At 36.7% G+C, this 25149-nt stretch overlaps 2 protein-coding genes and 2 long non-coding RNA genes across 5 annotated transcripts; 2 read left to right on the top strand and 2 right to left on the bottom strand.

Annotated features, from left to right (window-relative positions):
- Positions 1-5468: 5468 nt before the first annotated feature.
- On the bottom strand, positions 5469-6255 carry LOC126783866 (senescence-specific cysteine protease SAG12-like). Its single transcript, XM_050509391.1, has 2 exons — positions 5955-6255; positions 5469-5686 (listed from the first exon to the last, which is right to left on the bottom strand). The coding sequence occupies exons 1-2, from the start codon at positions 6253-6255 to the stop codon at positions 5469-5471; spliced, it is 519 nt and encodes a 172-aa protein (XP_050365348.1).
- Positions 6256-11992: 5737 nt separating this feature from the next.
- On the bottom strand, positions 11993-14278 carry LOC126783902 (uncharacterized). 2 transcript variants are annotated; one of them, XR_007670902.1, is made up of 7 exons: positions 14146-14278; positions 13798-14070; positions 13490-13705; positions 13171-13406; positions 12555-12901; positions 12259-12353; positions 11993-12121 (listed from the first exon to the last, which is right to left on the bottom strand). It is a non-coding gene; the product is annotated as an uncharacterized LOC126783902 (long non-coding RNA). The 2 variants fall into 2 exon arrangements; XR_007670901.1 differs by having other exon boundaries at positions 12092-12353.
- A 3862-nt stretch (positions 14279-18140) lies between these two features.
- LOC126783903 (uncharacterized) lies at positions 18141-19028 on the top strand. The gene is made up of 3 exons (XR_007670903.1): positions 18141-18401; positions 18494-18708; positions 18787-19028. It is a non-coding gene; the product is annotated as an uncharacterized LOC126783903 (long non-coding RNA).
- A 2650-nt stretch (positions 19029-21678) lies between these two features.
- On the top strand, positions 21679-22706 carry LOC126783888 (probable carboxylesterase 18). Its single transcript, XM_050509428.1, has one exon. It carries the CDS (start codon positions 21679-21681, stop codon positions 22693-22695), a length of 1017 nt encoding a protein of 338 aa, XP_050365385.1. The 3' UTR covers positions 22696-22706.
- The last annotated feature ends 2443 nt before the right edge of the window (positions 22707-25149 follow it).

Raw genomic sequence — 25149 nt, 5'->3', positions numbered from 1 at the left:
CGTGGTGGGGACAGGGTCTGTTCGTATTACTCCTACCATAGAGCTTCACAATGTACTCTATGTACCTGCTCTATCTCATCATTTGATATCTGTTCCCCAACTGAACGCTGACGCTCAGTGCTCTGTGACCTTTTTTCCTATGTATGTGATATTTCAGGATCTTCTCACCGGACGAGTAATTGGTCGGGGGTATTTGCGGGGCCGGTTGTTTCATCTGGATCTGACGTACGCAGGGGAAAAACCAGGGGGGCAGTCTCGGACCGCGTTACTCTCCACTTCTGACAAGCTAAGTGAAATTTGGTTATGGCATCGTCGCTTAGGGCATCCATCTTTTAGTGTTATGAAAAATCCATGCCCACTTTGTTTATTAATGTGGACGAGTCGTGTTTATGTTGTGAGACATGTGTTTTGGGCAAGAGTCATCGATCAACTTATTTCCCTAGTATTTCAACTAAAAGTTTTCTTCCTTTTGAATTAATTCATTTTGATGTTTGGGGACCTTCTAAAGAATCTACTGTCTCAGGCATGCGTTATTTTGTGTCATTCATTGATGAGTGCACACGTCTTTCATGGATTATTCTTCTTAAAAATAAAGATGAAGTTTTTCCAGCTTTTCGTACCTTCCATGCCTCTGTCCAAACCCAATATAATGCCACCATTCGAGTTCTTCGTTCTGATAATTGGGGGGGGGGGGGGAATATGTGAATCATGTCTTTCAGGAGTTCTTTAACACACACGGAATTGTTCATCAAACAATGTGTCCTTACACACCTGAGTAAAATGGGGTTTCTGAAAGAAAAAATTGTCATTTACTTGATATGGCTCGATGTATTCTTTTTAGTGCCCACATGCCTAAATACCTTTGGGGTGATGCTGTCATTACTTCCGCCCACCTCATCAATCGTCTTCCATCTCGTGTTCTTCAAGGGAAAGTTCCCTATGAGGTGCTTGCATCTCATGTCTCATTACCTTCTTTTCATAATCTTCCTGCCCGTGTTTTCGGTTGTGTCGCTTTTGTTCATCTTCCACAACATCAGCGTTCTAAGTTGGATGCCCGGGCAGTTAAATGTGTGTTTGTTGGGTACAGAGGCCATCAGAAAGGATACCGGTGCTATCATCCTCCTACTCGGAAGTACTATGTCACTATGGATGTTACCTTTTTTTGAGGACATGAGTTACTTTTCCTCTTCTGATACTGCTCTTCAGGGGGGGAATTCCTATTTTGAAGAGTTGTATCATGGAGAGGGGGAGACAAATGAGCCAGTCAATATGGTAACAAGTTCCGTTGAGATTACCAAGGTGTCAGCCACACAGGCACCACCAGAGGTCGTCACTCAAGAGATTCAGGCACCAGAAGCTGACAACACAACTGCCCCACATGTATCCCGTACTACTGTTTATACCCCTGACCAAAACTGATGAGTGCTCGATTACTCGACATCAATATTTAACCCTGTAAGCATCGTTAGTAGTATAAAGCAAGAGGGTATCGTTCACAAACCGGGGATCCATCCAGGGCTTAGGATCACATCAATTAACACGAATTCATAAAGATATAAAAGATTTGGTATAGGTTCGGTATCAAAAATAAAAACAGAAAATAAAACCTAAACTAATATATACATGTGATCAACCAACCAACACATAACAATCACCAAAACAAATCATACAAAGCTAACGAAAATCAAGTTCTAGTTCTCCTTTAAGAGTCATGCCGAGACACTATCATGAATAACTAAGGTTGGATCATGCAATTAGGGTTCTAAGCAGTAACCTAAACACATAGACACTTAACACATTCGATTCATTCCAAGCGGTCTTAATCGAAATCTAACATACTTATCCTACTATGAAACTTCAAAGCCACGCATATTGAATTCATTAAGCATGTCACCTACTTAACCCCCAATCATGCAATTTCGAAAATCACATAGGAAAGATAAACATGTTCATAGCATAAGTCATAAATCCAACAACCTAAATATCATGCTACAAGCGTATACATAACATATAGATATCGAAATCATTCAATAACAAGGCACGGCAGAAACCAAAATTCATAAAACCAAAAACCTAAAATCGAAACTTTATATAATTTGAAACAAGTAACTATCTCATAGACAAAATCGAAACAAGTTTACTCTACACAAAACGCATGCTTCATCCAAGAACAAGAACAAAACCAAAACCAAAACCGAATAGACATAGAGAGAATCATGGTTACACTTCATAAATCAAGCAATCCACAAGTGTAGCCAAGACTTCTATGGATGAAACCTCCTTCACAAGCGTGTTTGAAGGCTATTGATAGGTGGGGAATGATGGAATCGGTTTTAGGATTTCTTGGAATGGTGAAGAATGAATTCGGCAAAGCTAGGCTTGTGTTTGTGTGTAGGGCTGATGATGCTCTGAATGGAGAGGCCGAGCCTCTATATATAGGAGAAAATAAACCCTCTTTGCCGTCCCAAATAGGAGATATAATCCAATTGGGAAACTGAAATCTTCTTTGATATGGATTTTGATTCATGTACTCCAAATCCAACTTGATGTAGGAAACCAAGTCTAATAGGGAGATCACTTTAAGGGCTGCACAGCAATCTCTTGGTCCAACTAGGAGTAGCTAGGCCGGCCTCTTCTTCTCCTTCTTCAACTCGGACATGATTTCCTTGTCTCACTAGGAATGCATCTCGACAACTCTACTTTCTTTCCAAATATAATTTGTCTTTCCTGAAAAGAAATCGTCGATTAAGAAATAGGAAAGAATGAAGATAGGAAAGTAGAGTCCTAGTCGAGTAAGGAATCCTAGCTCAATCAGGAGTTCTATCACTTAGCACAATTTCATCATCAAATCATCTCAATTCGAAATAGCTCTACCTATAGCATATATATGACAAATATGAACCTAAAACAACTAAATAGGAAGTAACAAAGCATAAGAATAGGGCATATATACATTAAGAACGTCACACTTTGTGCTCCTATCAAAAGCTCTCCTGGTACAGAAGATCACTCATCTGAGGTTAGTCATTCTATTGAGGCTAATAGTAGACAATATGTTTTGCCAAATAGGTCTACTCGAGGTCAACCCACAAAAAAATATGAACCTACCCTTTAGACTAAAGCCAAGTATCCGGTGGCCAATTTTATATCTACCAAAAGATTATCTAAGTCATATGAGTCATTCGTGAATCAAATATCTACTGTATCAGTACCTAACAAAGTGCAGGATGCATTGGGAGATCCAAAATGGAGGAAAGCAATGGAAGAAGAGATGGAAGCATTACAAAAGAACAATACTTGGGAGCTTGTACCTCCACCATATGGCAAGAAGACTGTAGGATGTCGATGGGTGTTTACAGTGAAGCACAATCCAGATGGGTCAGTAAGCCGGTATAAAGCACGCCTAGTAGCAAAGGGGTTCACCCAGACATATGGCATAGACTATGATGAAACATTTGCACCTGTTGCAAAGATAAACACTATCCGGGTATTGCTCTCTATCGCTGCTAACTTGAACTGGCCACTTAGGCAGTTTGATGTTAAGAATGCATTCCTTCATGGTGAACTAACAGAAGAAGTATACATGGATCTTCCACCTGGATATGTGGCCACTTCTCCAAGTAACTCCGTATGCAAATTAAGAAAGTCTTTGTATGGTCTTAAACAGTCACCTCGTGCTTGGTTTGGAAGATTCTCACAATTCATGAGGAAAATTGGCTACATGCAGAGTAATTCAGACCACACATTGTTTCTCAAACACCAACAAGAGAAGGTAACAGCTCTAATCATATATGTTGACGATATGGTAGTTATTGGTAATGATACTATTGAGGTGGACAGATTACAAAGACAGCTTGCCACAAAGTTTGAAATGAAGGACCTAGGTACACTTAAGTACTTCTTAGGAATTGAGGTAGCCCGGGGAAGTGATGGTATCTATCTGTGTCAGAGGAAGTACATCATTGATCTACTAACAGAGACAGGTATGTTAGATTGCACTCCAATTGATACTCCTATTGAGCAAAACCATCGGTTAGCAGAGTACCCAGATCAAGTGCCCACTGACAAAACTCGTTATCAGAGGCTAGTTGGACGCCTGATTTATTTATCACATACCAGACCAGATGTTACATATGCAGTAAGTGTAGTGAGTCAGTTCATGCATAATCCCAGCGTGGACCACATGGATGTTGTTGTAAGGATTTTGAGGTACTTAAAGTCAGCCCCAGGAAGAGGAGTAATGTTTTCTAAACACAAAAATATCTTTGAGGTTTGTGGTTTCATAGATGCAGATTGGGCTGGAAATATTACAGATCGGAGACCACATCAGGGTACTTTACCTTTGTTGGGGGTAATCTTGTTACATGGAAGAGTAAGAAACAAAATGTGGTAGCTCGATCTAGTGCTGAAGCAGAATACAGAGGTATGGCTCAGGGAGTGTGCGAATTGTTATGGCTTAGAAGTTTGCTACAAGATTTGGGTATTAAGCCTGAATGTGCTATGCAGCTGTACTGTGACAACAAGGCAGCCATTGATATCTCCCATAATCCGGTGCAACATGATCGTACGAAACATGTGGAGGTTGATCGTCATTTTATAAAGGAGAAGCTAGACGCAAAGATCATCAGTTTTCCTTTTGTTTCTACAGAAGAGCAACTTGCCGATATGCTCACAAAATGAGTGTCTAAAAAGGCCTTTTATGATTCACTTAGCAAGTTGGGCATGGTTGATATGTATGCACCAACTTGAGGGGAAGTGTTGGAGTTAGTGGAAATTAGTGGTTGGAGTTAGTGGAAATTAGTGGAATAGTTGGTGAGAATTAGTGGAAATTAGTAGGTAGAATAGTGCTAGAATTAGCCTATATAATGAAGTGTAATCTGTAAATGAATTATTCAAGCAATAATCTGTTCAATTCAAGTAGGCCAACATCCCCTATTTTCCCCTTCATCAAGAAACAATCCAAACATGTGAAAGAAGGCTAGAGTTACGTTTTATGAAAACACTTAGGTAAGCTGATCACATTTTTAGAACACACAGTGTGGACGGATGGACCCATGAATTGTGTCTATTCGAAAATTATTGGTCCTAGCTATTGCCTAGACAATCATACTCTACAGTTGTCAAAAGAGTTTGAATTGTTATAGCTTAATTGATAGATAGTAACGTCGGCATACGTATGTAAAATTTTATGGAGAAGAATTCATCTTTTAGCCTCTCAAAATGGGGGTACTAACAGATGGGAGCATCTAATACCGGCTATCCACCACCATGACTATTTTGCTATACTAGTACAGACGTGAGACACCATATATACTTCCTATTATGGTTGCTCAGTCCGTAAACATTGTTGGTGCCTTGGTGGTAGTGGCATGCCACCCAAAAAAACACACTATTTGGTTGGTAAAGGTGCTAACATGGCACATGTTAATTGTTACCAATAATTAGATTATGACTTCAGATGTCACATCTTAATTGTTACCAATCATTTTCTCTGCTGCTCTCTTCATTAAAAGTAACCTTAGAATCTCTTTCGGATAAGAACGACTTGTATATCTAAGCAATATAAGAATCAAAAGACATACCACCCTACTAAAACAAAAAGAGAAAGAGCCAACAAATGGTGATAACCCTAGAGGAAATGGAACACCGTTCACAGCTGCTACAGCTGAAAATGCCCAACAACAACCTACATTTACACAAATAAGTTAGAAAAGTATAGAGAAATTTTTTCCTTCAATCAAGGTTTAAAAAGTTCAAACTTTCCTTCAACAAAAAAAGCTCAATAAACGGCAAGTTACTGAGCAGTTTGTTGTGTGGGTCTAAGATGAGATGACATGTAAGATTACGTGTTTTGGTTCTAAACCTTAAGATTATCTAAACGGACAAGATGTTATAGTATGCTGAAAAGAGGCGCGCGAAAACAAACTCTGTGAAAAGGTCGAAGATCGACTTACCACATGCTCCTTGATTTTTCACCGGCGTGACTGCTCCTTGTTCCCTCCAATCGATGCTCTCGAGCACATCATCCTCGATGGACAATTTTTGATTGTTAGACATTGAAGAGGTCAGCATTGTTTCGAATCGTGTCTGGGGTGCGAACATCTCCTCAATCGTCATATCGGAGAACTGGTTCAAGCTTAACTGGAACGCCTTGCTCTGTTGCTTGCTCTCAACATATTCCAGGTTGGCTTGGAATAATGCAAAGCGTTTTCCCTTCTCCTCGTCGTTGGGGTAGTGTCGGTCTTGCTTTGCCATCCATTGCTTAAAAACTTGAGCAATCAATGGCGGATCCAGCCCAGATGAAGATTAAGCCCGGAGAAAAAAAACCAATTTCTATATATATATATATATATATATATATATATATATATATATATAAGTGAAACTTACATAGAGCAATGAGCCACCATTCCACCAAACCCTTTCTTTCTACTTATCTCTATCATTCACTCTTTCTTCTCTAATCTTTCTTCCTGTCTGGACAGATCGGCAAGATCATTGGCAAAGAAAGCTGCCGCATTGAAAAGATTTGTGAAGACTGCAAAGCCACCATCAAGATGGCCGAGAGACGCCGACACCATTGCCGTGCCCGTGAGTATATCCCTCATTCCCTCTGTGACGTCATTCACTCTTGCGACTTGTTGCACCTGGTCGGCTGGTCCCAATCATAAATCAAAGGAGGACTAGAGGACTGGAGGATTTGTCATTGCCGATCACCAAGTAAGATTCCCGAATCTCGAGCTATCTTATATATGTCTCATTCATGAACTTCAGATCCATGTTATGATTGGTGTATTAATGTATTATGTATAGATTATGTTTCAATCTACATGTGTGAGTATAATCTACATATATTTTGTGAAGAAATTTGGCTCTGTTTGGACTTTGGAGAGAGTTGTGCATTTTGTTTTATAGTGTATGAGGAAGAGAATGCAAAGTCATATCAGTATCATCTAAATTTTTTAAATTCTTTAAATTCTTTATTGGTGCTTGTTTATTTGTTTTTTGTGAAATGATGGATTGATGTTGGTTGAACTGGGTATTTGTCTAGTGATTGTACTCTTTTGTATCATTGCTACTGTTGTAGAGCTTAGTACTTAATCATATGTGTAAATGTTTCCTCACTTCTGCCTCTTATGTTGAAAAATGTTGCATTGTTGGATTTATGAAATTTGTAGCTTCCAAATGGGACCATAAGACACAAAATCTTCAAAATTAGAACTTCAGGATGCCAAGCCCCAAGGTTACTTGTGTATTTTGAGTGAAAAATATATAGAGCATCATATACTTGTGTTTGAGTAAGAGTCATACGTACGCCGATCCTTCACCATGTTTCAATCTAGATTAACTTCTTCATATCAATTTTTGTTGCATAGATTCTTCACCATGTTATATAAATTGGTCTAATTAGACAAGAAATGACTTGTGAGCTTGACATTATTCGGCTGATGTATAGGTATCTCGAAATATTTAGTCTTGATATGAGGATGTAGGATATTGAGTCTTGATATCGAACCACACTTCATTGAGGAATACCAACGTAGTAACTTTGTCATATTTCCATTCAGCATGAAGAGATAAGTATTTGGGCAGGTGAAGCCGACACTGCAAGTATAAACCCTATAATATATCTTTGTTAGGATGCGTATGAGAATTAAGAATATAGACTCACTTTATGGCGCAAGGTCTCTCAATAAACGCACTGGAATCGATTACGAGAAAATATTTATTTGTAATGGACCACAATGAGATATTCTCGTAATGGATGTCATTGCACTCCACTACTTTATCAGTTTAGTAGTTTTCCGAAAAACTGATAAACATAGCTTATGAATGTTGAAATAAGATATCTCTATGGGGATCGAAATTAAGAGATATACATGAAAGTCATAGAATATACTTTATCTACCCAATAAATGGTTCTAGACCACATAGTGTTACAAAATAAATTGAAACGTTCACGAAGTAAAATACTTGATTATGAATAGGGATCAGATGTGCTATGTCATTGCGTGTTCAATATAGATTTGCAGTGTCTTTTGATGAACTAAAAAGATGTTGCCATTACAAATCCTAAATCGAGAATGAAAAAGATCATTGAGAAGACACAGCCTCAAAATGGATCTTGAGGACTGTAATATTGATGATTAACCATCAATCGGCTTTAAGCACTCTAAAGGTTAAAAGTGAGGCTTCTATAGCTCCCATGATTAGTCGAAGTCTTTAAAGATAGATCTGTTTTCGTCTAATTGAAAGATGACAAATAAGTGTTGGGAAATGAGATTCCCTATATAAGTGCAAATACACATTATTGCACTTAACACAATATACATTACTCGACCTCTCATTCGTGGTATAGTTTTGCGCCCACACAACAACAATACCTAAAAGTTTAGGCTTATTTAGTCTCTATACAGAAAAGAGAAAACGACATAGTAATGATGAACACTATCTACGTTGTCGCCAAATGTGCTTAAAAGTAAATATGCAAAAGTTATCAAAGCTCCCATGATTAATGTAAAGATCAGGGGGATGTGCATACATCAGGGGGAGTCTAGCACATATATTTTTATCTCAATGTAATAGGTGCGTTGTGCTCTTTTCCCCTTCGACCAAGGTTTTATTTTCACCCATTGGGTTTTGTTACTTGGCAAGTTTTTTAATGAGGCAACACCTTATGCACCATTATATCTTCAACTCGTCACAAGGGGGAGTGTTGAAAGAAAAACACCATTAGTGTGCCTTTGTTAAAGCAAATAAAAAAATAAGTTAATGACGTTTATGATCAACGGATGTAACGGATCAATCACCATTATGTAGTCTTAATTACCATTGTAATTACCATTTACTTCTATTGTAATCATGACCCATATATAAAAGGGATTATCAATGAGATGTAGAACCAATTCCATATTTCCTACAACAAAACCTACTATTTAGATAAGTTATTCTACTATATAGGTATATTAATTAAACCTACTATATATGTAAGTTATTTATTTCTACCATATATGTATATTATTTAATTAAACCTACTATATAAGATTCTGCCATATAGGTATATTATTTAATCAGTCTTGCTATCTATGTACGTTATTTAATTAGTCGTACTATATAGGCAAGTTTGTTTTTTTAAATAAGTTGCTTTAGGTATGTTATATTTTACTATATTAAATTAGTAAGTTATCTATTTTTACTAGGAAAGTCACATATTTCTACTATATAAGTATGTTATATGATAGAGCGTTAATTAAAATGTCTATAATAAACAATGTAAAACATCATCGTTATTATAAAATAAGCAGAGATCGTTCAGTCCGGGAAATTGAAGGGAACTCTAAACTTTTAGTGTTAACAAATAATGAGGGGTTTTAGATTGATTATTAACTACTAATGAAAATAAATCATAAATTACTATTTACATGATAGATTTCTCTTTAACAAACTTAAACCAAATTTACCATTACACCACATAATTATAAGTTCGAACCTATCATGCATTCTAATTCGACCAATTACATACTTTTTAGACACCAATAAAATTAGAGTCTTAGGGGATCATCTAATCATACAAGATTTCAATTAACATTTAGATTGACTTAGGGCCTAATCTAAATTTGCATGCAATCGAATTCAATAACACATAGAGTAGAAATCAAACAAGATTACATTTAAGCACTAAATCTTTGTTGGAGACATGTTCCATGTATGGCGTCACCGACCATGGTTTCACATGCAAATTTCCAGAATTTTACCACTTTTAATCAACACAAACCGAACCTACTTAGGGCATGATTCGATTTGTGTCAATATGGTTGATGAATCTAGCACTCAAACACAATCTTAGGGACTACATCCAAGCACTAAATTCATATGCACATATCTGAAAATTATCTAAAAGTATGAGAAAGATGATTAGAACATAACAATAGAAATACAAACTCAATAATTATAGGAAACCATCAATTCGACAAAGATCCAAAAATCCAATAAAACAATCTGAAAATTTCGATTCTTAATACAAAACAATAATCTCACACAAACATCATACTACAATCTTTATAGACAAAGTATTGTAAAAAATCAAAAACGAACAAACTCATGAAGAAGAGTTGCGAGAATCACACGTTGTAGGAACCTTGGAGGTGTGTCTTCAATGGTGATTTCAGTGGAGATGGAATTGGTATATGGGGAGAACGACTTCCTATTTTTGTGAAGGATGTTTGAGGTAGTATTTTGGTAGAGTTTTGGTTCTTGAATGCAAATGAGAAGTGATGTTATTTGAGAGGTGAAGCCATGTATATATAGAAGAAAGAGGGAGGGTTTGAACCTGCCTATTTCTTCCTATAATAATGTCATGTTTTATTTACCTAAATCATGCCATGCTTTATTCCCTAAGTCATGCCGTGTTTTATGCCTTTAATGATCATCTTCTATTTAATTGTTGCATGACTTGGCTCCATCTTTTTTTTAAATTATCTCTTCAATCCAATCTGAAAATAAGAAAATAAAATCATAAGTACGAGATAATTAGTTTCGAAACCTAACAAGGATTCCTAGTCAAACTAGGACTCTAGACCAATTATGAGTTTTTAACTCATGTAAGCACAAAAATGCATCAAATACCGCCCAAAACTCTTACTACGACTCAATGACTCAATAGTACAATAATAAGGGCTAAGCAAAGTATAAATTGAGGTAAAAACATGTTAAGAACGTCGCATAAAGTGCTCCTATCATTATCTATTCAAAAGGTAACTCTAATCCTTTGGGTTTTTCTCAATATCTTGTCAAAATGTATATTAGTTTAGAGTCACATAGTTGTATGATTTATTAGTAAACTATAATAGAGATTTGTTTAAAAGATAACGATGTATACCTAAATATTAGACAAAGTAATCTAATAACAAGATATGTACCTTATGATAAGAAACACAAAGTGTAAACATGTTTGTGGAATACATGACTTGTCTTGTATTATTCAAAACTCTTCCTCAACTATCACTCGAAGAAATGACGGAAAGTACCGTATACATAGTCAGCCTCATCATTTATTCAAAGTATATCTCTCCATCTTCATATCAAATTCTCTCAATTTTACAATATTGGAAGGAATATACCTACTAATGAGATCAAAAACTACAAACTTTTGTTTCCAATGAAATAGTTTTGTAATGACTATATATATGCTCAAGTCACCAAATTAAGATAAATTAATGGATGCAATTGATTGAAATATAGTTAATAAGATTTAAGTTTAGTTAACAATTTCAAATTCAAATAAATAGATGCTAAAGGGCAAATTAGACTTGGTAAAAATATTAATTACAAACATATATTTTATATGGAAGGTTTAAAATATAAATTGGGTGTAAATTAAAGGTGTGAGTTTATTTTAAAATGGATCTCCTAAATTGGGGTTTTCTTTAATTTTCTCGAGCTTTAAACTAATATGCTAATATGATGTTGACATCGGAGTAAAACCAATGAATCCGACTAGCTAGGTGTATTTGAAACTGATCTTTGTGATATTCAGAAACCTCTTTAAATTAACTGATAATGTCATTGCCCGAAACTCAAGATCCTAATTTAAAATAATAATAATAATAATTACATAGAATTATGTTATCATCAATGGGTGCGTACGAACGTTTGTGCATGTTCTATAACATTCCCTTATTTCCGTCATTGAATTCCATGCCAAGTGCCATTGTGCCAACAAGGCATCTTTGTAGTTCGCTGCAGAAAATGATGCCATTGCCTTGAGGTTTCTCCCAAATTTCAACGGAAAAACAAAAACTTAAAGTAGAATTGCAGGGTGAAGGGGCCTGAATGTGGGAACTCAAGCATAGAACTGGTATAGCTAGTTTGCATAAATGATTAATTAGATAGTGAGATCAGCTTTCTTTATCTTTCTGGATAATCTTGGTTCTCAACTAAAATTTAGATGATGAAGCTGCTTTGAGCTTGTACTTTGAAAAAGAAAGAAAAAGCGTGCTGCTTTATAACATAATAAGGATGTAACAGTTAAATCAGCGTTTAGCAGAGCTTCCTCACACACAGCCTTATAATGTTCCTTTAAGTGGCCATGTTTAGGTTGCCTGATCAAGCCATCATACCACTGATGGCAGCCAAGAGTTAGAAGACTACAAAGTACAAACTTAAAAGTACTTGCATTTTAAGGCATACATATTACGAAAATTTTTCATTAAATATAACATTTCAAATTCAATGCCATTACGAGTTCAATGTTCTCACTGTAATCGTCAATGGGTGCGTCATAGTCATAAGTCATACATGGTAGTAATAAACGGGGCTGCCGCAGATTTTCCAAAATTTGTTCCACCATGGTACTGCATCAACAAATACCAGTATATAAAATAGTAAGTTACCACATAAATATAAGAAGATTCAAGAGTAAGAAGTCTAGCTAGACCCTAAACTTTGCCACACATTATTGTACAAGGCTATAATTTAGAATAGAACAACACATAAATGACGTAATGGAGCTTAGATTTTCAGTGACAAGTACTGGGTTAAACAAAATAACTCACCAAGTAATAAATTCTGAAGGAGCCTCCGTTTTGAATAAATCGAGCAACTCTAAATGCCAAATCTTCAACAGGACGCTATAAATTGAACAGTCTAAAGTAATAATTTATGAAGGAGCCTCCGTTTTATTTGACCCGAGCAACTCCAAATACCAAATCTTCAACAGGTCGCTAATAAAATGGACGGCCAAATTCTGTAGACCTTTAAGGTCACTGAAGTTTGTAAATATCCAATGCAGGGTTTTGAGAGCAAAAGATATATGTAAAACTCTCCCGCCAGTCCAAGCCTCAGTCCAAAGTGAGGGTTTGCATGGTTTGGTTGAAGATCGCAACAGAAACCAGGTGTTTATCTGTGAACAAGAAAATGCAAATGTTTAATCTGTCATCCCATTTCAGCAAAAAAAAAAAAAAAAAAAAAAAAACTACTTCCACATCTGCCAATCTTTCAATTTTTAATTTAAGCAACTGGTAGGGATAACAGAGTTACCATTCATGGTGTGTATAAAACTCCTAACAGATAGTGAAACAGATAAAGATGGTGATTTAATGTCATTAAGTGTGGATGCATATTGGTGTTGACACAAATTTAATGGGCATGTAAGTATGTTCAAATGCTCACCAGTGGGTCTGGGCCTCTGGCATCCATTTGCTTGCACATGACCCATGGAACACCAGTACCAGTTCCAACAGCCATCTCTGCAGCCCCAGCAACCTTTACCCCTTGCACTAACACGAACTGCTACCTTAACATCCTATGCTTGAGTTCTCTTTCCAGCTATTTTCATGATCCAAAAAGAGTTTAATCAGATATTTCCGGAATTCCCTTATTCTGTGTTCTGTGATCTTTCCTTCAAGCTGAAGAACAAATTATAGCAATATGTTAGTAGATGTTATATATAAGCTTGATCTGTTTCCAAAATCTTATCACAGGTGCTTACGACTTGAAGTTCTTCCGCGGACATATATCGCCATTCTCTAATTTAAAGTCGATATTTTGATTGATCATCCAGGTTAACATTCTTATTTCGTCTTCATGAAGAGGCACTTCTGTCCAGTCTTCCTTGTTGCCCCTCCTCTTCTCTTCTGTTCCTCTCAATAGTGCTTCTTCAGCTCCTTTTTGGGTTAAAAGCAACCATTGTTGTATCAATTTTGTGCTGTGCTTCAAACAATACACCATTAGTACATTACACATTAATCTACATGCACATTTACTTCTATTAAAACAATGAATGCAATGTCTTCTCACCATTTTCTTGGCAGTCTCATAGCATGGATCAAAATGCAGTTTTGATCTCTTCCTGAAGGGGTTGTAATGTATCCACCTCTTCTCATTTTTATGTCGAACAAGAGGACTGAAGTGGAACTTTGCCACGACTGGAAAAAATACATAATCACTTTTTGCCAAACTCCTCAGTATCGGATCTAAGACTAATGAATTAAATCCCCCTTCATTAAGAATTTCATCTTGCACTTGATCTTTCTTTTCTTTCTTCTGTGCATCTTCCAATCGCACATAATTCTGTAAACAGTGAATTTGTTGAGCATTATATTGTGTCAACATTTAGCTCTCATTTTCTGCAAGTTCTGCACTTACACAGGCACCCAGCACAGAGTTGATATGTAAGTTGATGTTTTGACCCTATTTAGGTCTTGCTGTTCTTTCAGTAGCTCCATGAATGCATCAATCACCTGGGATGAGTGAGTTGAAATACAAGCAGTCAAATATCTTTCAATCAAACAAAAAAAAAGGCCTCCCAGGGATAGCAATATGGACAACCCAAGTCACCAACAAGAAGAGATGGAAGTCAATTACTAATTACAAGTTAAAAAGAATGATGGAGCAAAAATTGAAGTAGTCACTTAGCTTGTATTCAGAAATCCCAATTGCCAGCAGAATCCTTCTTGAACGAGGATGCCCATTGGCTATTGTGCCGTCTTCGAATTTAAACCCATTCTGGACTTGAACTCAAGCAATTAAACAAGATATGAGGCTCGGTCCATTTGACTCTCGTCAAATCTTCTGCAGAGTTCCTCCTTGGCATTTCATCGAACGGATGATGGGCGCCTAGCTGCTCCTTTGCAAATGAAAACAGAACAGCAATTTCAATGTCACAGGGGTTTCTCATTTGCTCTTTGATCGCATCACTATGGAATCTCTTTTTCGATTATATGATTTGTATTGACTCTCCTGAACAGCTTCATGCCCCAAAGAGAAAAAAAAAATTTACCCGAACGAAAAAAGGAGTTGGAAACAAAAATGTAAGAGCTAGCACATGTGAATCGTACTTATATGGATAAAACCATACACAACTGACACAAGAGATACAACTGACACTATTAAACCCACTGAACCAAAAGCCATAAACACACACACCAACCAGGCAACCAACCCTGAACAACAAACGTAAATACCCTATCTTAATTATTGAAATCAATTTATATTTTTTTATATAATTTCTTTTAATTTAAACCGTTTATACCGAATGAATGTGAAAATGCAGCCCGTTTTTACCGGGACAAATATCTCAACACCCAAACTAGAGTCGACAAAACCTTAGTTCCCTTTCCGCCGACAGAAAATTCTGGGTGCTCTCCAACCCCTACGGAAGTGTCTGCTGTCTCCAAACCCAAAGGTACATTGTGTCTCTCCCTTTGGTTCTGATTACATGTTCCTTCCTCATACATGTTTGCTTTGAAATTCCTCAAATTTCAAGGAATGCTTCGTAATTTAAAAGTGATTATGTCATACGGATTAGACGATAAGTTCTTCTGAGTAATTCCTTTGCAGTAGTATTTCTCTCTGTAAATCGATTTTAAAACTGTAACATTTGTTTATGGTTAAGTTGTTCAGTGGAGATTGTTATGCAGATGAGACTGATCTGCTCAATTTATATTAACACAGATAGCACGCATGTATTGATTAGGGCAACGTTGAATTACAGATTTACAGGGTTTGGTTCCGTATTGCTGGTTGTTAATTTGGGCATTGGGTTTTATGGAGTAGTTCATCTACACTTTGGAACAAGATTCAACCCTTTTACATATGAATATCAGTACCTTATATCAATTTGGGTTGTGTTAGAAGTAATAGCAGAGCCAACAAAACTACAACTGTCAGTGATATTGTGATACTGTGTTCTGATTCCTTTCATATATATATTATTATGCAGATCAGAAAATGAAACCCAAACAGAGAGTGCGCAAAGACTATTTTCAAATTCGTTGCAACATGTCGCTAATGTCGAAAACAATGAAACTGCTCAAGGACTGTCACTTGGATTTGCTTAAGGGAACTCCATTTTGGCCCTTATTGGAAGCATTTCGCTACAACGCTGTTTTAAGATCAGAAGCCAAGGATTATCGGGCTGCTGTACTTTATATGCTCCGAGCCTTCAACCCAGAGACCATGAGCTTTCACTTTGGTACGAGGGCTGCATCCATCACTAAGGAACATATCGTTCAAATCCTTGGACTGCCAGAGCAGGGCAAACCAGTAGAGTTTACAATGAAGAAATCAAACCGGCCCGGTTTTGCTGCGAGACATTTCAAGGGAACAAAAAAGATTACTCACACAATGCTTCAAGGGCTGCTAGTAAAATTAGTTAATGAGAAAGACCAAACTGATATAGAAGATGTTGTTCGTCTCACACTAATGGATTTGTTCGGGACATTTCTGTTTGCCCGATCAAGTATCGGACTCCATCTAGTGAAATATTGTGATGAGTTTGGCCAACTTTCAAGATATTCTTGGGCAGAAGCAGTGGAAAAATTCCTAAACAACTCCTTGAAATACCAGAGCAAATTTGAAGTTGAGGGATGTGTGCCTCTCATCCTAGTAAGTGCCATACAGTTTTATACGATCATTATCATTTGGACTTTTTCTTGGGTTGTCATTATGACATTTCTACTTTGTTTTCGTACATTTACAGTTTTGGTTTTGTGAGCAAACAAATATCATTAAACCAATCACTGGGAGGGAGGTAAGTGAGGTGCACAAACCATCCCTAATCAAATGGAGCCTTCCAGAGCTGAATAACAAATTGCAACAGACAACCATTTCCGAAATAGAGGTAAAAAAATGAACATCAACGGTGTCTGTTAATTGTAGAGACATAAAACTTTATGTATTGTTATATTCTGGTGGATACTAGTATCTAATTCTTTGGCTCATAAAATTGTGCAGTGTTTGTTCAGACACCAAAGTGGGGTTGAAGTAGAAACAAAATATGGAAATGAAAATCAAGAGCAAGGAAACGTGAAAGGGAAAGAAGAAGAACAAGATGAGGTAATAAGAAATTATAGAATCACTAAATCAGATTTTTATGTACAATTTTGGTTTGTCAATTGGACTCATCCTTTACCTTTGAATCACTAAATCAGATTTGTATGTACAATTAGACTCAACATGAAAATAGGATCTTTAGTCGGTTCATATTACTTGCTACTTTCATATACTACAAGCATTTGAGATTTGACTGAATGTCACTGAAACTGTTATTGTGCCTAATGTAATATGCCAGCTAAAGAAGTACAAGAAGGGAAAAGGAAGAGCATCCAACCAACAATTGCAAAAACAAATAGAGGAAAGAAAAAAGATCCAAACCAACTGCAAATTATCAAACGTGGCAAACAATTTAGAAGAAATTAGAGTAGAAATGATTGATAACATCGAGTTGATGGAACATGATCCGTTAAATCCTCAAAGGTTCTACACTCTAGTTCCTTTGAGTCAAAGGGATGAAAATGAGGGAACTCAAATTGGGCATCAAACAAGGTCTCCTACCAAAGACACTGGAGTAAGAGTTACAGATCCCGATCTTGTGCTTGATGTAATGCTCAAAAAGAGAAAAGCAAAGAAGCAATATGCTGCCTCTGATCCAATTCACGTCATACCTTCACGGGAATCACATGATTCTGCCGGCAGGAGAGATGAACCGATAAAAATCGATGATGATTTGGTTTCAGAAGAACAGAAGAGTACTACGAGTGTGAAGAGACCAAGGAAAGAGTACTTCCTTTTTGAAAGGTGTGAGGTATTCAAGTTAATGGATGTTGAATATCAAAAAAAGGTGAAGGCATTCTGGAATATGTCCAACTCCAGGTAAGTGATTAAAAAATTTGAAGTGTTTTTGTTTCAGTTATATATTATTGATTGATTTTTCGTGTTATCTGAGGTGGAATACTTGCTGCACTGGGACAGAAAATTGCTGTAACCATTTTATATTTCCAATGTCAATAGGGATATATTCTGGAATGGGAAAAATTCGAGTGTCTATCGGGAAGATGTCAAAAAAATTATACAAGATACTGCAATTTCAAGCGGGGTACGAATTACTTTTCTATTTCCAAGAACTATATTGCTTTTGTTGATTGAAAAATATATGACTGCTTGTATTTCAACACCCTCATCCCAGGTGATTGATGCATTCATGGAGCTACTGAAACAACAGCAAGACCAAAATAGGGTCAAAACATCAACTTACATATCAACTCTGTGCTGGGTAAGTGCAACACTTGCAGAAAATGAGAGCCAAAAAGTTGACACAATATAATGCTCAACAAATTCACTGTTTACAGAATTATGTGCGATTGGAAGATGCACAGAAGAAAGAAAAGAAAGATCAAGTGCAAGATGAAATTCTTAATGAAGGGGGATTTAATTCATTAGTCTTAGATCCGATACTGAGGAGTTTGGCAAAAAGTGATTATGTATTTTTTCCAGTCGTGGCAAAGTTCCACTTCAGTCTTCTTGTTCTACATAAAAATGAGAAGAGGTGGATACATTACAACCCCTTCAGGAAGAGATCAAAACTGCATTTTGATCCATGCTATGAGACTGCCAAGAAAATGGTGAGAAGACATTGCATTCATTGTTTTAATAGAAGTAAATGTGCATGTAGATTAATGTGTAATGTACTAATGGTGTATTGTTTGAATCACAGCACAAACTGATACAACAATGGTTGCTTTTAACCCAAAAAGGAGCTGAAGAAGCACTGTTGAGAGGAACAAAAGAGAAGAGGAGGGGCAACAAGGAAGACTGGACAGAAGTGCCTCTCCATGAAGACGAAATAAGAACGTTAACCTGGATGATCAATCAATATATCGACTTTAAATTAGAGAATGACGATATATGTCCGCAGCAGAACTTCAAGTCGTAAGCACCCGTGATAAGATTTTGGAAATAGATAAAGCTGATATATAACATCTATTAACATCTTTCTTTAATTTGTAGGTTGGATTGTGGCATATTTGTAATGTACTACATGAATCAAATCTCTAAAGGTCTTCAGCTTGAAGGAAAGATCACAGAACACAGAATGTGGGAATTCCGGAAACATCTGATTAAACTCTTTTTGGATCATGAAAATAGCTGGAAAGAGAACTCAAGCATAGGATGTTAAAGTAGCAGTTCATGTTAATGCATGGGTAAAGGTTGCTGGGGCAGCAGAGATGGCTGTTGGAATTGGTACTGGTGTTCCATGGGTCATGTGCAAATGGATGCCCCAGATCCACTGGTGAGCATACTAACATACATACCCATAAAATTTGTGTCAACACCAATATGCACCCACACTTAATGACATATTAATACACCATCTTTATCTGTTGCACCATCTGTTTGGAGTTTTATACACACCATGAATGGTAACTCTACTAATTTTATCCCCTACCAGTTGCTTAAATTACAAAATGGAAGATTATATGTGGAAGTAGTTAAAGTTTTTATTTATTTGTTTATATTTTGCTGTAAAGGAAAGATATATTAAACATTTACATTTTCTTGTTCACAGATAAGCAACTGCAATTGTTTCTATTGCGATCCCCAAACAAACCATGCAAACCTTCACTTTGGACTGAGGCTAGGACTGGCCGGAGAGTTTTACATATATATTTTGCTCTCAAAACCCTGCATTGGATATTTACAAACTTCAGTGACCTTAAAGGTTTACAGAATGTGGCCGTCCATTTTATTAGCGACCTGTTGAAGATTTGGTATTTGGAGTTGCTCGGGTCAAATATAACGGAGGCTCCTTCATAAATTATTACTTTAGACCGTCCAATTTATAAGCAGCCTGTTGAAGATTTGGCATTTAGAGTTGCTTGATTTATTCAAAACGGAGGCTCCTTCAGAATTTATTACTTGGTGAGTTAATTTGTTTAACCCGGTACTTGTCACTAAAAATCTCAGCTCCAAAACGTCATTTACGTTTTGTTCTATTCTGAAAGTATAGCCTAGTCCTTCAATACTTGTACAATATTTTGGTAATCAAATGAAGCAATCTGTGTGGCAAAGTAAATTTTGGGTCTAGCTAGACTTCTTAGTCCTTACTCTTGAATCTTCTTATATTTATGTGGTACCTTCCTATGAGCTAAACTGGTATTTGTGCTGCAGTACCATGGTGGAACAAACTTTGGAAAATCTGCGGCAGCTCCGTTTATTGCTACCAGTTATGACTTATGACTGACGCACCTATTGACGATTGCAGTGAGAACATTGAACTAACGGCATTGAATTTGAAATGTTATAGTAAATTTCTTCTTTAATGAGATTTTTCTTAATATGTATATCTTAAAATGCAAGTACCTCTAAGTTTGTAGTCTTCTAACTCTTGGCTGTCATCAGTGGATGATAGGCGTGATCAGGCAATCTAAACATGGCCACTTAAATGAACATTATAAGGCTGTGTTAAGTTATGTGAGGAACCTCGGCTAAGAGCTGATTCAACTGTTACAAACTTCTTTTTTTTGAAAGTTTTTATGTTATAAAGCAACACTCTTTATTTTTCTTTCTTTTTCAAAGTACAAGCTCAAAGCAGCTTCATCATCTAAATATTAGTCGAGAACCAAGATTATCCAGAAAGATAAAGAAAGCTATCAGAAGGTTAAAGGAACTCTAAGTTGAACAGTTTCTATTATGAGGAGGCTATGTTGAACAGTTCATACCATACTATTTGCAAATTTTGAATGTAGAATATCTTAAATTATGCAAGTAATATATGAGTATACTATCTTATCACTCTAGGCATGGAATGGTGATGATTTGCGTGTACAAGAAAACGAGCACCAGATTGCTTTGTGCTAATTACAACGATACAATACGAGGTGCATTCATGAAAATAATTAGTACTGAATTTATGGATCCTTAAAAAAAAAAAGCCTTAGAATGTACTTGTAGACAAAGAATTGATTTGTAACAAAGAAGCACTAACAGCGAAACTGTGAAAACACCAGATGCCTAACTGTCTAAGGACGCCATACACATTGATCAGGGATAGGGGAAGCAGAATAGTCAAGAGTTTGGCAACAGCAACTTCATTATAGATATGAGCACGCCTAACTCCCAATGTCCTTAGGAGTAGCAGCATGGTCCCAAGAGACCTAAGAGTTGGGTAACAGAGTCCAACGTAGATAAAGTACCCGTACATTTTCTCGGATATTTAGAGCACGAATGCACGAGGATATTTGATTTCACCCCACAAAAAAGACATTTTAGGTGATAATAGCCGCATTTAATTGAAAATTGTTTAAATCTAACACCATTTAAGTTATTTAAGTGTTATTTAAATCACAATATTGTGAGACAATAATCTTTCCTATAGTTTCACTAGTCGCTTAAACCACTAAACATTAATAATAAAGATGTTTAATCATTTAAAGATTTTTTGTACTGTCCGTCTCTAAATTTTGCACTTAGGGTATTTTCGTCAATTGTTTTGTCAAATAGGCTTCACTTACAGAGACGAATTCTTTTTCCGTCTAGTAAAATTTTTTGTCTTGACATAACTCTTGTTTTCCACTGTTGAGTATGCTTAGTAAAAGGAAGAAGAAAATATACTATAGTCTTGAGAAAGTAAATATACCTTTCACCCTTGTGGCTGCAACTGCAAATTGCTTCAAACAGCAGCAGCCACCTAATTTTTAACCTTTCTAACAATTTCAACCCAACTAATAACCATCTATGGTAAACTTGAACCTAACACACACCTACTGCATTGAATTGCTGGGACTCATCATTCTTTATATCCCCATCAAATCGAACCCACTGGTTTGCAACCCTTTGGCCTTTGCGATATATCCCACACTCACTCTTCTACTCTCTTCCCACCTCACTCAGAAAAGCCCCATGACGACGTCGTTTCATTCGACCCAGACCCCGGCTTCTTCATGGGCTTTGCTCCCATGGAAAACCCGCATCTCGTTAACGATTCTGTCAAAGTTAACGGACGCCACTCGCCGTTCTAACGGCTCCGTCAACCGCCGTCTCATAAGCTTCTTCGACTTCCGCTCCTCCCCCACCCCCTCCGCTCCCTACAAAGGCGTCACCACCACTGACGTCACCGTCGACGCCTCCCGCAACCTCTGGTTCCGCCTCTTCGTCCCTTCCTCTGCGACGTCGTCTTCTTCTTCATTGCCCGTCGTCGTTTTCTTCCACGGCGGCGGATTCAGCTTCCTCAGCCCCGACACCTTCGCCTACGACGCCGTCTGCCGCAAATTCGCCCGCCGCATCCCCGCCGTCGTAGTCTCCGTCAACTACCGCCTCTCGCCGGAGCACCGCCACCCATGCCAGTACGACGACGGCCTCGACGTCCTCCGATTCCTCGACACAACCCCCGGCGCTCTCCCCGCCGTCGCCGACCTCTCCCGCTGCTTCCTCGCCGGAGACAGCGCTGGCGGCAACATCGCGCACCACGTGGCGGTGCGGGCCAGCCGCGACCGGCTCCAGCTCGTGAAGCTCGTTGGGCTAATCTCGATCCAGCCGTTCTTCGGCGGCGAGGAGAGAACGGAGTCGGAGATTCGACTGGAGGGCGCGCCGCTGGTGTCGATGGAGAGGACGGATTGGGCCTGGGAGGCGTTTTTACCGGCCGGGTCGACCCGGGACCATGAGGCGGCGAATGTGGTCGGGCCGAACGCGGTGGATATATCGGGTGTGGAGTACCCGAGTACAGTGGTGTTTGTTGGAGGGTTTGATCCGCTGCGGGACTGGCAGATGAGGTACTGTGAGTGGCTGAGGAAGTCAGGCAAGGAGGCGAAGCTCGTTGAGTATCCGACTATGGTTCACGCGTTCTATATGTTCCCGGAGTTGCCGGAATCGAACCAGATCATCTCGGAGGTCAAGGATTTCGTGGGCTCTAGAATTTGAATCTATTAGAGGACAGCTGTTGCTGTGTGATTGGCTAAGATAAGTTGGTTCAAGTGTTTAACTGCTACCTCTACGTTAGTTGTCTTTCACAAACGAAGCGAGTGACTGTGAATCCATGCGTTGTACTTTTGTAGAAAATTTTAAGGCCTCCCGAGGGATTATGATGTAGTCCTCCCATCAAATAATATTATGACACCTACTTTCTAATGAATCAATGAAAACTCAGTTATATGCATGTTTAATGGAAAATACATTTTGGGTTCTGCGTTCATATTCATCTTCTTGCCTGGGTTTGGTGCCTGAGCTTTGAGCATTATTCTTAGATATACAACGATGAAATGGGGAGGTGAAACATACTGTGATAGACTTGTTAGACTTATGAGCAAGGACTCCATCCTTTCAAGGTTTCATGGGACATGGTTCATAATCATGCAACCATAATTTGACACGGGGATTTCTACAAACCTCTCTTCTCTTTGTATCGATGGCACTACAGATCTCCTCATCTTCTCTAACACAATTCTTATTTTATCCCATTGTTCTTTCACCAGAAACTTCTACGTGAGCAAATAAAATTGGGATTGGAATTGGAATGGCTTCATTTGCAAAAAAAAAAAAACAAAAGGGAATTGCACCCTGGCAGTTTGGCTCCTTCAATCAATTGATTCGTGGAACTCCAGTAATCAAATTATCAGGGAACATCCATATTTTGCACTCGATCTTCGGGATATTTGTAAATTGCACAGTTTATTATATTCGTACCTCAAAAAATGGTAATTAGATCTCCTTACTCAGTGATCTCCATTTTACTTTTACATATACCTAAAATTCTATTTAAACCTCCATAATTTTTCTAAAATGTCCATCAATAAATTTGATACATCAAATCAGGCTACAATCAATTAATTTATTTCCTACTATATTTCAAATTTATTTATTATATACAACTCGAAAAATGTATAATAATCATACAAACTATCTTAATTATCAAATTAATGCACTTCCACTCGTTTTCTAAATTCATAATAAAATTGATAAACTATTTTTTTCCATTTATTGATATATATTACACACACACACACACACACACACACACACATATATGCAACTCACCAATAATTAATATCAACGTATATGAAATATTTTAATCTCTAGTTTTATTCTTTGGCTCAAATCAAAGTTTATGAGAAATTTTAGATAGTTAAATAGTTTATACATTAAATCATCTACATTCAATTTGATGTTAATCATCTACATTCAATTTGATGTTAATCATCTACATTTAATTTTTTTACTTATGATGTTTATCTAAAAAGAAGGTAATCAATTAAATCATTTTATGCAATTTGATATCCGATTTTGAGATTTTCTAGCAATAAATATAAATGATAATATCTACATTTTTAATTTAAAATAGATAAATTAAGAATTATTTTCTGATAATTTCATATGCATTGACTAAGTCAAAACTATCTAAGAAAAATATGGAGATATAAATGTCATTTTGAGAGGTATGAATAGAAACTTCCATAGCATATTTATCGAGTTCCATTGTTGGACGTGATTGCATCACCAATATCTTATTAATTCGAGAGAAGTTTTAAATACACCCATAAACTCTTGATACATACCCTTATCATTCAATAATTTAAATAACATTTTGCATGTATGTTGAATGAGCAAAATAGGTGCATGTAATAATTCAGATAATTAAAAACAAATTAAATTATCAAAATTAAGAATTTATTCTTAGAAACAATTAAAATAAGAAAATATACAAGGAAATTTAAATTAGTATATATTTTGATAGAAAATTAAGTAGGAGATTCAAACAATCAATTCATTTCTTAATTTTCACCGAAAAATATCATTTCTATTTTTAGAGTCTCAAACAAGGTAATTTATGAAAAAGAATTATGATTTTTTATCCTTCATTAAATTTCATCTTCATACATTCTTAACAAATAAATGTTCAACTTCTTCAAACAATCAATTCATCCACTTCTCTTATATATATATATATATATAAATATTCGTCATGTTGTTTATCTTTTTTATGGTTAAAGAATTTGAAAAAAAACAATTACAATCTATAATGATTCGTAAGAACAAACAAGAATCGATATAGATATCTATATGATGTTAATATACTAATCACTGTAAAAAGTAGTCTTGTATATCCAAATAATGACGTATTTTGTGATTTTTTTATTTCAAGGGTATTTTAAGTTTTTTATGTGGTGTATTTAGTAAAAATATTGGATTGAATTGAAATAGGTGATGTATTAAGTATTAGTGTGTATTACGAGATTTGGGGTGTGTATTTAAAATCTCTCTTAATTCGAGGAGGTGTATATACAAATAATAAGATAGATACATAATTGGATAAGGTTTCTAACAGACATATGGAATTATGGATAGATGAAGAACGAACCAAAAGGCAAGAGTCCATAA

The sequence above is a fragment of the Argentina anserina genome, chromosome 2 (genome assembly GCF_933775445.1).
Source record: "Argentina anserina chromosome 2, drPotAnse1.1, whole genome shotgun sequence".
In the NCBI taxonomy this organism is placed as follows: Eukaryota; Viridiplantae; Streptophyta; class Magnoliopsida; order Rosales; family Rosaceae; genus Argentina; species Argentina anserina.
This window is presented reverse-complemented; position numbering and strand designations above follow the sequence as displayed.